This window comes from Elephantulus edwardii, unplaced genomic scaffold (genome assembly GCF_000299155.1).
Source record: "Elephantulus edwardii isolate Elephantulus edwardi_28Jun2011 unplaced genomic scaffold, EleEdw1.0 scaffold00089, whole genome shotgun sequence".
Taxonomy (NCBI): domain Eukaryota; kingdom Metazoa; phylum Chordata; class Mammalia; order Macroscelidea; family Macroscelididae; genus Elephantulus; species Elephantulus edwardii.
In genome coordinates this window covers 5,353,837-5,368,147 of record NW_006399839.1, presented here as the reverse complement: position 1 = coordinate 5,368,147, position 14,311 = coordinate 5,353,837, and the positions used below count along the sequence as shown (strand labels likewise).

General features: G+C 41.5%; 1 protein-coding gene across 2 annotated transcripts in view; it reads left to right on the top strand.

Moving 5' to 3' along the window:
* The window catches only part of CIT (citron (rho-interacting, serine/threonine kinase 21)), a 217,117-nt gene that overhangs the window by 177,192 nt on the left and 25,614 nt on the right, over window positions 1-14,311 (top strand). For both annotated transcript variants that reach the window (XM_006890418.1, XM_006890417.1), the window contains 3 exons: window positions 1,484-1,619; window positions 4,283-4,387; window positions 11,796-11,936. In XM_006890418.1, the coding sequence (XP_006890480.1) occupies window positions 1,484-1,619; window positions 4,283-4,387; window positions 11,796-11,936 (382 nt within the window). The remainder of the gene's footprint in view (window positions 1-1,483; window positions 1,620-4,282; window positions 4,388-11,795; window positions 11,937-14,311) is intronic.

The following is a 14,311-nucleotide window of genomic DNA, read 5'->3' as shown; positions in this document are numbered from 1 at the left end:
GCCTGCGGCGGGTCCTCCCGACAGCAGGGGGAGCCCTCTCCTGGTCTATCTGGGATGGAGGGATTCCTTGACAGGGGACCTTCTGTGCTGATACTGGGAGTATCTGGGGCAAATGAGTCTGCATGGTCCCTGTAGTTGTGATTATGGTGGATTCTGGGTCCTGAGGGTCTGAGCAGAGCAAAGATCTCAATGTTACCGCTGTGGAAGTCTTTCCATCTCGTTTCTTCCTGCTGTGACTGAGTAAGGAGGCTGTCACCTAGGATGTTCGCCCTGTGTGTCCTGATCGGTGCTGCCCTAGTACCATAGGTTGTTGGCAACATCCCCAGGCTCTGCCCACTAGATACCCATAGCACGTCTCCACCCAGTTGTGACAACCAAAAATGTCCCTCCACTCTTCCCACTGAAGCCGCCTCCAGTTTAGAGCCACTGCTTTACAAGAATAGTTCACTTTGACTTATTTGTCATAGGAAATAGTAATGATATGTTCAGGCCATGTTGGCTGCCCCAGTGTTGAGCCCGCAGTCCTGTAGCTTAGTTAGAATCCCCCTCCTCCTGGGACTACCTTTGTGCACACGTGTGCTGCACGCTTCCAGGGGTGCAATACAGAGACTGAGGTCTTAGTAGGACCCAATTTTACAAACAATTGTCCAGCTTAGAGCAGAAAGGTAGATATTTATCCTAGCAGAATCAATAGACTAGGACAGTTTCCAAAAGATGGACGTTTTTCTTGAAGGAGTGAGGTGTCCTTCCCCGTTTACAGAGATTCCATACTGAATGTCAGCCCTGTGACCCCAGGTCTGCACTCCTGAACTGTTACTAACCTGTGTATCCTCACAAATAGTTCCTTCCTCTGATGGGCACATTCCCGGGTGCTCTGACATCCTTGAGCAGTAGAATAGTTCAGAGTCAGATAAAGCCACACTCATTTTGGTACCTCCCACATTTTCTTGGTCCTGGTAGACGCACATCAATGTGATGTAGCTGCTAAATTAATTTGAACTGAAAACAGTTAGAAGCAAAAGATGAAAACCTTTTCATTGCAAGAGAAACTTACAGAATTTCCCCCCCATTTTTGGTTATCTTCTCACTTTGGGGTGTTGTTGTCACAAGTTGCTGTTTGAAAGGCCTTACACCTGACCCCTCTGGTGGCCTCTTCCCAGTCCCCATTTTTAGTTCTGGCTATTGCCCAAGGGAACAGGGCATACTATCATTTCTACTCCATGGAGAAGCCAGAATGTCCTCACTCATTAGGCCAGTTGCATTTGGAATTGCTCTCCCAGACAGCCATTCCCACTGAGAGCTGTCAGGAACTCCGCCTTCCCAGAGTGCTTTTACCCAAGGTATAAAGGGGGCCCAATTGTGTCTGGGTTGGAGACAGAGGCAGATGTGGGACCAGGAAGCAAGGTTGAGCAACCGGGTGCGATCTGAGCAGCTTTGTTTCTCCTGCTCGGTGAGGACAGCGGCTTATGTTTTTTTTTGGCAGGGCCAGAGCTGACCAGCGGATCACTGAGTCTCGTCAGGTGGTGGAACTGGCAGTGAAGGAGCACAAGGCCGAGATCCTCGCTCTGCAGCAAGCTCTCAAAGAGCAGAAGCTGAAAGCTGAGAGCCTCTCCGACAAGGTGCCTGCCCGCCCCTTCCATTTGCTCAGAAAAACGCGCTCATGACCTTCCGTCAGAAGGCATGTGTGACAGAAACTCACATGCTATCTGTAGTAAACATTTGATGAACAGACAGTTGATTCTCTCTAAAAATGTCCAGCTTTGGGTCACAGTAGGGTCTAGTTATGGATACAGGTCCTCAGTATTCCACGTTGGGAATGCCTGGCTCTGTCCACACTCTTGTCCATATTGTTTCCAAAGCGCTGTTCCTAGTGTTGGTGAGATTTTCCTGAAAGAACCTTTAGTCTAGCATTTTGGTGTTACAGATAATGAAAGTGAAGACTGGAAAACTTGAATGTATATATACATACAGATTTAGATAGACAGACAGACACATGTAAATAACCATCTGGATTTCATGTTTTCTGTGGAGCTCTTGTGACCTAGTGGCAATGAGCTATGTTGTCAATCCAAAGGCACATGGTTCAAATCTGCCGGATGCTCATCTAGAGAAAGATCAACAGTTTTCTTTCACATGATTTACTGACCCTGAAAACCTGATGGAGGGTCAGCTATGAGTTGGTTCTGACTTCATGGCACACAATAACTTATGTGTCTTGATTATGAAATAGTTACTTCAAGTCATTGTAGAAGATACGTAAACTACTGAACAGTGAAGGAAAAAATACGATAATTTGTCATGTTGTATTAGAAAAATTATTTACAGTGTTCTCTTTGTATGCGTGCGCACGCGCGCTCGCGCGGACAAACACACACACACACACACACAATTTTTTTCTGAACTTAAGTTCCTGCTATATGTAAGAAGATCTAGCAATGGTAGTGCATTATGTGTTGCACTACTAACTGAGAGGGAAGCATTTTGAATCCACCAGTTGCTCCATGGAGAAAAATAAGCAGGGTCCTTCCATGAGTATTTATGGCTTTAAAACCCCTGTGAAGGGTTGGTAATAATTGATAGCAGTGAGTTTGGGGTTTACTGTATATACAGTTTGTTGTTGATTGGCATTGAGTTGAGCATGACTTATAGCAACCCTATGAACAAAAGACCTGAAGCCTCTATAATTACTGTTTTTTCTCAAAGTTTGTAGAGTTTCCAGAAGAATGTTTAGAAAGTGGATGCTATTCCTTCTTCCAAAAAGAAATGGTATAGCGTGTTCTAAATACATAATACTTATACACACACACACACACACACACACACACACACAGAGTAAAGCCTGTGAAAGCCAAGTTCTCTGAGAAAATCTCAACCTTGGCATCTCTACAGTCTGTTCTACACTGTTTTACAAGTCATCACACTCCCCCTCACACAGACAGACACAATGACAGAGTCGGGTTAGGGATCTTCTGAATTGTTGGGAACACTTCTGAGTTCAGAACGCTGGTGAGTCCTCACATGGTGATGGAATGGGGATGACTGGCGGAAACACTTTCCGTAGGCAGAGCACTTGGAGGGCTTGTCTCCTGTGTCGATCCACTTGTGAGCCAGCCGGCTAGTTCTGTGGCTGAAGGCTTTGCCACAGAAGCTTCACTCCTGTAAGTCACCTGGTGCACTGTCAGGTGTGATTTCTGGAAGAAGCTCTTGAGGCACACGGTACAGACATAAGGTTTCTCATTCTTGTGTCCTCTTTTGTGGTATTTTAACTGAGAGGAATCTGAGAAGATCCTGGGACATTTAAAAAAGAATTGTAAGTGGAGACTTCTTCTGACTCAGTCAATATTCTTTGAACCTGTTGTTTACTGTATAGGTTTGCACTCTACTGATACATGTATCTCATTATTCCACCTGTGTGAGAAATTTCAGCACTTTGCATTTTCTTTTGCTTGCTTCCTTGCCATTATAAATAACACTGTGGTGGACATAAATCTTCTTAGATGACAGCAATTATTTTCTTACAAAAATCCATAGAAGTAGAACTGCTAGATTGAACACTTAAGTTCCTCGAGAGTAGCTTACCATGGTTCTTTGTTTTGCTTTTAATCACAAGGAAAGAAAATTTATCATTAAAAACATGTCATTGGTACTTCTCCCTCCCCCATTCTGTAGGTTTTCTTTTCACTCTTGGAGGAAATAATTTAGAACTAAACTGTTTTGTGTTAAACAAGAAGAATGCAGTTTTCTATTTTGAATGTTCTTGTGGTCTTCTGGAGCCAAGACCTACCTCCTGTGGTATGACAGGCATACCATAGCGTTTATAGGTCTTCTCCATGCCTCAGGTAGCAAATTCAGTCATTGTGTACATGTCGAATGCATACATGGGTTCCCTACTGTCTCTGATTCAGTGCATTTCTTGGCACAGCCTGTCCGTTCTTTCATGCCCAAAGCCCCTGATGTGATACTATGCAAATAGTAAGCATTTGGCCTATGATTAATTAAATTCAGCCAAGATAAATACTTGAGCAGTCATCCTCTTAGAACCTGCCACAGCAGATTCTGTGGCCTATCTTAGGGGACCATTTCTTCCTTTGCATCATATCCTAAGAGAGGCTTCTTTTTCAGTCCCTGGGTTTTTGTGGTCTACTTTTAAAAACAGCATTTGTTTTCTGACCTTTAGGACTTGGTGGTTCTTTGTAGGTTAGAATTTGTGACTATTTATCCATAGTACAAGCATCTCACATTTCTAACTCTGGTGTCCTGGCCAATTTTCCCAAATGTCCAGCTCAATGACCTGGAAAAGAAGCATGCCATGCTTGAAATGAATGCCCGAAGCCTGCAGCAGAAGCTGGAGACAGAGCGGGAACTCAAACAGCGGCTCCTGGAAGAGGTGAGTGGAAAGTCCCAGGTAAATAAGTCCGACCAGGTGGGGTGCACAAATTGAACATGTGTTCCGTTCAGGTGGTCAGATCCAAATTAGACCTTCACATTTTTAAGCTGGAATTTTTGCGGAAAGGTAAGTTAGTTACCTAATGTTTCTTTAAAGGCATTTCACACGTCAAAAAGAATGTATCACGGGAACAGAGCATCTCTCTTTAATCCTTAGCTTGCCCGGAACTTCATAATATTGAGCACACAGTGATAAGCATGTGCCAAAGAAAAGTTTCTTAAAAATACAAGTGAGCGAATAGTAACTTGTCTTTTTATTTAACTTGAATATCCAAAGTAATATTACATTATTTGGACTCAACATCCAGGCCAATTAACTTAATGCACAGGGCAGTGATTGATCAGATTATGCTGAGTACCAAATTCCATGAAAAGTTAGGAGCAGTTAATTCAATTCCAAAATGCTGTGTCCTGTTTTTGAGACATAAAATTGAAAGCTAAAATTGGTCTCCTAAACCGTGTCCTATTTTCGATGATAAGCCCAAAACCCAGAATTCTGATTTGCTATTAAAATTGATGGCTACTCCCCACTCCACCCAAATCACTCTCTGTGTGGAATCACAACTGATTTGGCTTTGTTTGTTCAGATTGACCAATAAAGACAAATGAATTTATAAAGATAGCTAGTGGAAGGTTTGAATCCAAAAGCATTTTTTGTTTAACCCATAGTGAATCAGACAGTTCAGTTAACTAAAAGTCTCTCTTCTGGTTAATTGATGGTCAATTGTATCCTACCTGTAAATCTTGAGATACTCTGTTGATAGGCATACTATTGCTATGATACTGAGTTTAAGGAGTGTGCTGTGTTGAAAATTTTGCAAGCTGGTATGAAACTCTGACTCTGGTATGAAACATAGAATGAGAGATTTTAAAATATGCTTGGGAAATTCACCAAAGATGGCACTAAGAACTGTGTAAGAGAAGTTTAAAAATTTATCTGATGGTCAAATAGAGAATTATAATCTTTCATCCAGGATGAATAGGCAATGTTCCTACTTCAGGCATGTGTTGGAAATAGAAAGAATGGGAATAATCAATGCTGATTATTTCTGAGCTTTGGCCTACTTTCCTTCTGTGAAGAGAGAGCTGGGCCTGACAGCTCAGTACTTTGGTCCAAGGTTACATGGTGAGTCAGTGACAGAGCTAGGAATAGAAGGACAAAATCCTGATTCAGTTCCCTCGTTCTCACTTCTCAACTACTCAAGAACATTTCCACTTTTCCAGACTCTGCCTTACAGATGAAATTTTTGAGCCCAGACATCTGGGGTGACATCAAGTTTGTGGCAAATTCCAGCAGACAGGTTGAAGCCATTATGATATAAAGACAGATCTTTATTGTCCAAGATGTGCTTAGGATTCTGGGTTGGGTATGTGCTTACTTCATAAGCACATTGCCAAGGGTTCAACCTAGATGACCTCTTCATGAGAACAGAGACTTTGAAATGGGGACAGATTCTGCCTCTGAGTTGGGGAGGTCTTATTTCTTTTGTCATCTTGTCCAAATCTTGACACTTGGATGCCATTATCCGAGCCATGGCAGACCTTACTAATGGGTCTGTCTTTCTATCTCTAACACTAAGTCAGTCTTCTAACTCTTTCCTCTGGTCCCTCATGGTCTTAGGAGTTTATTAAGTGTGGTCTTTACAGCTAGTATGTCATTTGAAGGCCTCTGGTATAGAGTTTTACATGTTGAACTTAAAAAACTAAGAGTTTGACATATTGAATTCCCCAGCTGCTCCCCAGAAGACAAATGAGGCCGTCTCCTCTGTAATGATCTTTAGCCTCAGAGACATTATGGAGAGTCCCATGAGTCAAAGTCGGATAGGTGGCAATGGATTTGGGTTTTCAATTTACATCTGTTTAAAATAATACCATACTGAGAATCAAAAGTCTTGTCTTCTTTTGAATTAAGCTTATAACGTCCAACCATTGGTTTTATTGGGTCAGAGCATGAAATTGCCATTATTTGACTACTTTTTCCATTTCAAAACTCAGTTTCCTATGATCTGACCTAATACTTTTGCCATTTAAGATTTTAGAGATTCATTTAGTGTTGCTACCCAAAATAAGACATTAAGGCTTATTAATAATCAAAACAGCTAATGTTTCATTGTTGTTGAGTACCTTCGAGTTGGAACCAACCCATGGCTCACCCTCCCACAGGTTTTCAAGGCACTTACTCACTTGGAAGGAGACTGACCATCCTTCTCCTGCAGAGGAGCTGTTGGATTCGAACCACGTGCCTTCTGGACTGCAGCACAGCTTCTTACCACTAGGCCACCAGAACTCCCTGTGTTTCTTTGGCACTTCCTATTTGCCAGGCACCCTTCTGAGTACAAGAATTGACTCATAGAATAATTCCTTAACGGTTCTATGAGATAGACAACTATTATCTCCATGACAATTAATTAGATACTCAAGTGGCTAAATAATTTTCTCTTTCCTAAATGACACATTTCAAGTGCTTTTAAATTTTAGATGTTCTTTTCTGGTAAATTTTTCTTTTAATAGAATTTCTAGAAGTCTGTATGGTCTTAGTCGTGCCCTGTGCAGTGGGGATGTTTCCACTCCACCTCTCTGTAAACTCAGGGCTCTTAGATTGCTTTATCACTCCACTGACACCTATGAATTTTATCAGATTACCACCCACCCCAGCACAGGTCTTTGCTTTTGTTTTTTTGTCTTTACTTTCTATATTACATAGCTTAATTTTAAAAAACCGTAAACAAGACCCCTCCTTGTTGAGTTTCCCCTTATTCCTGTTTATCTACCCTCCAGCCCACCAGGGTTGTTTTCACACTTCAATTCTGTCATCCACACTCTTCATTCTTGCTCCTGCTGTCCAAGTCCAAGTGCACAGCTAATAACCACCTTTCAGTCAAACACTGACCCTTGACTAATCTTCCACTTGCTTCGCCCTGGGAGAGCTTCTAGGAAGCAAGTAAATGGCTCTGGAAACACATTGTGGAGAGTGAAAATGGCCCTGTTACTTATATTTTATTCTAGTAAATAACCAGTCTATTTCTCAGATAGCTAATGGACAGTTGATGTGTTTATTCTAGGAAAATATTTTGGGCATGGCTGTCACAAAACAGATTCTTGTCCCCAGCAGTTGTTTCTCTGCTTCTTTCCTAGTAATTAATGTTGTCTTAAAATAGTGGGAAGAAACAAAAGAGGGTAATTTGGGGAAGAAATCACTTGTATTTCAAGGGACTGATAGCTTCCGGTAGGAGGTTAGCTTAGCTGTGAGTTGTTTATTATCTTGCTTTTTATTTTCTCTGTGTTTTAGAGCTCTGTGCTTTGGTTTGAAACTGTACACAGACCCGTTGACCCTTAGTTAGTAACAGTTATCCTCTTCTCTGGGGTAGAACCCCACGTGAGCTTTTTTTTTTCCTTTTCTGCCCTCCTCTTGCGACAATTCAGTCCACTTGCTTTGAAAAACTGAGGTTGGTAACTGCAACAATGAATGAATAAAAATCCAAAATCTCTGTAAATGTTCATTAAAATTAATAAAATAATATTAGAAAAAAGAAAAACTAAGGTTGGAGGGCACAAAATAAAATTCACCAAATATTCCAAATAGTTTAACAATCCTATGTCACAGCCAATGAAATGGGAGGGATTTTATGAAATCAGATTGGATGGGAGAGGCATGGAAACATAAGAACACCTAAACTGGGTGATGGGGAGAAAGGAAAAGAGAGGGAGAGCACTAACGTTTATTAGGCACCTACTGTGTGCAAGACCTGCTCTCAGCCTGTCAGCTTGTGAGGAGCTATAGCATGCCCTTTTCAGGATGATGAAACCAATTACTTCTAAGTGGTCAAATTGTTAAGGGTTAGGGTAGGATTTAAACCGTTACCTGTGAGAGTCCAGAGCACAGATTTACTCCACTTCACCGTGATGCCCTAGGAGTCTTCTTCCTCTCAATATGAAGAATGTCAATTAAGTAAGAATGGCGAGAAATCCGATAATGCTGGCAGCCGGTGATCCATATCAGATTATCATATGTGTGTATGATCGCTATATAGATTATCAGTGTCCTGGGCTTGCTGGGACCAGTGACTGTGAGACACGCCATTTATGTTACTGTTGAGGATATATAACAAGAAACGTAACTCAGTAGTTTCTACATGTACCGTCAGTGGCATTGATGATATTCTTCAAGCTGTACTTCTTTTTGTCCTATTCTGAGTTACTCTTAGCACATTAATAGAAATTCCTGCCCTAAGCTTCCTACCTAACCTTTGAAGTTGCTCTTGTAAATTTGATCCCAGATAGATGATGCTCAAGCTGAACTCTTAATTGGTTGTGAGGAGACTTCAGGAGATAATATTAATCTTTTTTTTTAATTAATTTTAATGAAAATTTACAGAGACTTTGGATTTCCTTTCATTCAATGTTGCACTTTTCTCTCTGCCCACTCCTCCTGCCTCTGTACACTCTTCTCTTTGAAAAGTGAAAGAGAAGTTCGCCCATTGTTTTACAATCTCCCCCCCAGGTCCACTCCACTATGTAGCCTTCATTCTGGACTCCTGTCAGGACAATAATCCCCAATCACATATCCCTTTTAAATAGTTTTCTCCCTCTACTGTTTCAATACAATATACATTATTTATCCCATCTTTCTCAGTCTCCCCCCAACCCCGATGTCAGTCCTGTTTTACAGCAGTGGCACTATGCAGTATTTGTCCTTTTGTGACTGAGATACTTCACTCAGCATAATATCCTCCAGGGTCACCCATTTTGAATAATATTGCATGAGTTCCTTGTTTTTCAATGCAGTGTAGAATTCGACTGTGTGAATGTACCACAGCTTCTCTATCCATTCGTTTGTTGATGGGCACTTGGGTTGTTTCCAACTCCTTGCTATGGTGAACAAAGCCACGATAAACATGGTGTGCACATGTCTGCTTGGGTGGCAGTTATGGTCTCTTTGGGGTATATTCCCAGTAGTGGAATTGCTGGGTCAAATGGTATCTCTATTTGCAACTTTCTGAGAAAGTGCCACACCACCTTCCACAGTGGTTGCACCATTTTACACTCCCACCAACAGTGAATAAGGGTTCCAGTTTCTCCACAACCTCGCTAGCATTTGTTGCTTGCTGTTCTGTTAAATTTTGCTATTCTGACTGGGGTGAGATGATATCTCATAGCTGTTTTGTGCTTTAATCTTTGAAGATTATCTTTGATCAGTAGTTTAGGGGTTGTTCATCCAGCTTCCATGGCTCCAGAAAGTGTGGTTTCCATAAGAATTTTAGATTATATTCTGCATTTCCTTCCTTTTGATCAAGGTTTTTCTATAGAATCTTTGTTCAAAATGCTCAACAATAGTACCCAGACAATTTTCTTGAATCATGGCAAAAGTAGCAGTTCATGGAGGTAATAATCCACACATTCTTTGTCCTCTTCCTCTTCCTAGCTCTTCTTCCTCTTTTCTAGGTGAGTAGAAACCAATTGTCATGCCTTACATAGCTGCTTATAAGCTTTTGCATATTTCTTCAGATCTTAAAAGCCCTTTTCTTAGTTAGGATTTTTTTAACTGTGAATATATATATACTTGCTCTTCAACAGCATAGTTAAGTTCCAAAGACTATGTTTTAATGGGAAAATTATGCAAAAATGGAGGGTGACTACATTAGATCACGTCATTATACTTTCATCAGATTTTGGCTTTACATGACTGCCAGGCTTCATCATGATGTAACTGCCAAACGACCTCATTACACAGCTGCCAGCCCACTGAGAATCGCAGCTCAGCCAAGTTAACACATCACAGCTATTGCTACTCTCACTTCATACCTCAGCATTTGTTCTTGGAAGATGTATATTATCAGTGCACAAAATAGTAGTTTCTGTACTCTTATAAACACAAGATGTTGTGTCACAAGATCATTGATAAGTGAGGACTAGCATTGAACATAAGATGCATCTCAACAATTTCTCCATGTAAAATTCAGTGGTATTGATTACATTCTCCATGTTGTATAGCCACTGCTGTTGCCTTTATCCAAATTACTCCTCTACCATGAACAAGGGAGTTCTGATGTCTTAGTGATAAGGAATTATGTTATGAACGCAAACATACACAGTTCAGATCCACCAGCTGCTCCCTGAGAGTTGCTTTCCTGGGAAAAAGATGGGCAGACTCCTCTTGTATAATTTACTGCCTCTTAAAACCCATAGAAAGGCCACCTTTGACTTGACAGTACACAACCACCACCACCACGAACATAACGCTGAATGCCACTGAAACAAAACCTCTACCACTTCCTCCTAACTCTGGTAGTCACCAGTAATCTTTAGTGTTTATATATTTGCTTAATTCACAGAAGCAAAATTATACATATTTGTCAATTAGCAAGTAGATTGTGTCACTCAGAAGGATGTTTTCAAGGGTCATCCCTACGTGGCTGACGTTGGGACTTTACTTCATGACCGTGTGGTGTTTCTGTTACTGCCTTTTCAATAACTCCCTTGGCATTGTTCATTATTCTTCACTGAGTCTCTGTCCTTGAGTCTGCAAAGGTCTGGGCCACCAAGGAAGAGGTGACTTGGCCATAACTCTCACTGAAGTTAGAATATAACCTGGGGTTTGGATGAATTTCATCCGTTGGCTGCCCTCTTGCCATTAAGATACAGAAACCTTTCAGGAAAATGCCCCAAGCTCCATGTCTCTTAGCCTGCCCTATCGTCTGGTTGACTGCAGCTGTGCATATTAGAATGTGATCCTTCAGCACAAAACTCTAATAGACTGAATCGACTTCTTTTCTGAGTTTTACTGACACTTGTTCAGAATCTGGGATCTTCCTGTTCCATCCTCGCTTGCTGTAGAAATGTTTCCTGCAAGATGACTCTTCATGTGCTTGTTAGGGGTCTTCACTTGATGGGGGTGCGTATTAAAGTTATATGATCCAATTCACCCTGCATCATCTGAGCTGCCTGTAACCAACAACTGAGATTTTAAAAGAACCCACAAGGAGAGATCAGCAGAGTGTTGCCATGACACTGAATCACATTGCCTTTAGATGTCAACTCACATGCTCATCCTCCTAAGTACCAAAATATCTTTCAAAATCCTTGTCTGTGACCACAAAGGCAGCCCCGGCCTGGACTCCCTGCTCTGCTGAAAGTCCTCTGACTTGTTGGTCATCAGAGATTTCTGGCTGAGTTCTTGTCAACCATGCCATCGTCATTTTGGAGTAGAAAAGAGTTTGTCATTCTGAAAGGAGATGATTTTAAAAGTTGCATGTCTGGTGCTATGTCTGAAATGAGTCTGGGAGTAAGGACCGTGGGGAGATGTGCTGTGTTCAGTAATGATCTCTCTTCCGGCCTTTCTCCTCCCCCAGCAAGCCAAATTACAGCAGCAGATGGACCTGCAGAAAAACCACATTTTCCGCTTGACTCAAGGATTGCAGGAAGCTCTGGATCGAGCTGATCTGCTGAAGACAGAAAGGAGTGATCTGGAATATCAGCTGGAAAATATTCAGGTGAGGACCAGCAGAAAGGCCTCTCTCAGCCTGTGTGCATAGTTAAGAGGCGTCTGCTGTGTCTTTATGTTACATGCTGACCAGCTAACATGAGTGTGTCTACTCCTAATGTTGTTGTTATCGGCCATCAACGTGGAAATCAGAGCTCACCTACGAGCAGCTTTTCAGAAGCAGCAAATCACACGAGAAGACATTACAGTTGGTGGATTTGAACTGTTTGCCTTTGGATTGGCAGTGCAGCTCCTTACCACTAGGCCACTGGAGCTCCCTTCTATTCCTAATTTTTCTGTGTACCATCGATTTGGAACGGATTCATAGCTCACTCTCCAGTGGGTTTTTTAGAGGCAGTAAATCACGCAGGAGGAAATTGCCTGTTTTTCTCCCATGGAGCAGCTGGTGACTTTGAACCATGTACCTTTAGGTTGGTGCAACTCCTTATAACGAAGCCACCACAGCTCCCTTCTATCCCTAATAGTTCATAATAAGATTTTCCAAACATTCATTCAGAAAAGTTAGTGGATTTTTTTAGTAACCACCACCTGGATGCTATAATTAACCGTTGGCTCATGGTTTGGTTTTTTTTTTAAACCAACTTTTCATTTTTGTGAGCGTATACACACAGCAAATTCCACGCATACAATTCAGTGACGTTGTTTACTTCTAATTATGTAACTGTTCTCGCTGTCTTTTTCCAAATTATTCCTCCACCAATGGTGTTAAGTTGCTTCATCTTAAGGTCTTTATCCAACTTTTGAAGGTACTATTGTCATGTAGAGATAGATCTCTGATAGACTGCAATGTTCAAGGCAAAAGTAGTTTGCAAATTTGGCTAAAAATAGACTTCTGGGAAAAGTTTTGGTTTGATGTTTAAAATTTCTTTCAGGACAATCCTTTCGTTCATAGGGTGGAGGGTCATTCAGCCTTAGTGGCTCCAGAAATTCTAGATTTATGGAGAATTTATAATTTTGTCCCTTCCCCCCATACACACACACACACACACACACACACAGTCTTTCTACCAGAAAGAATTGGTTGAAACGGAAAAATTTCAGGGAATACTCTGACCAGGAGCAAATGATAAAATGAAAGAAGTTCAAGGTGCACTGACTGCATTGGCAAAAAAATAAGACCCGAGAATTTGATGGGATACCAATTAACTTGTTTCAACTAACAGATACAGCCTGAGCATGCTCACCAGTCTATGCCAGGAAATTTGGAGGAGAGCTACTTTGCCTGTTGATGGGAAGAGTTCCATGTTTGTTCCCAGTCCTAAGAAAGGTGATCCAGCAGAATGTGGAAACTACCGGATAATACCATTAATCCTACAATGCAAGCAAAATAATATTGCTGTAGATCATCCAACAGTGGCTGGAACAGTATATTAACAGAGACCTGCCAAGGTCCAAGCAGCATGTAGATGAAGCCATAGCACCAGTGATATCATTGCTGATGTCAGATGGATCCTGGCTGAATGCAGAGAATTCAAGAAGAATGTCTATTTGTAGTTACTGATGATACAAAGGCATTTGACTGTGGATCATAACAAACTATGACTAACACTGAGAAGAATGGATATTCCAGAACACTTAATTTTGTTCATAGAAAGCCTATTATCTAGACCAAGACGCTGTTGTGCAAACCAAGTAAGGGAACATTGTATGATTTAAAAATCAGGAAAGGTGTACATCAGGGTTATATCCTTTCTCTGTACCTATTCAATCTATATGCTACACAAATCATTTGAGAAGCTGGCCTCTAAGAGGAAGAATGTGGCATTAGGATAGAGGACTCTTCAACAACCTGCATTACATAGATGACACAACCTTACTTGATAAAAGTGAGGAGGCCTTTGAAGTGCTTGCTACAGAAGATCAGACCATGGTCTTTAATATGGATAACATCTCAACTTCAAGAAGACAAAAATACCACCAAACTGATTCCATATCATGATAGATGGAGACAGGGAAAGGTTGGCATTATCAACGATTTCATCTTACTTGGATTCACAGTCAACACTCTTCATTCTGGGAGTCAAATCAGGAGACTGGCCAGGCCTGCTGTCGGAGACCTCTCCTGCTTGCTGAGAAGCACTTTTGTTAGTTTCAAGACTAAGGTGCACCAGATTCAGGTCATGGTCTTTTCAATCACTTTCTGTGCCTCTGAGGACTAGACACTAAATAAGAATGACAGAAGAATTGATGCCTTGGAGCTATGGTGTTGGAGAAGAGTATTGTATATTCCATGGACTGTCAAGAGAGCAAACATGTATCTTGGAAAAAGTGCAGCTATTGGGCTCCTTGGAAGCAAGGATGGTGAAGCTTCATCTCACATTGTTAGGTGAGGCTGTTCCCTGGAAAGGGACGTCATGCTCGGAA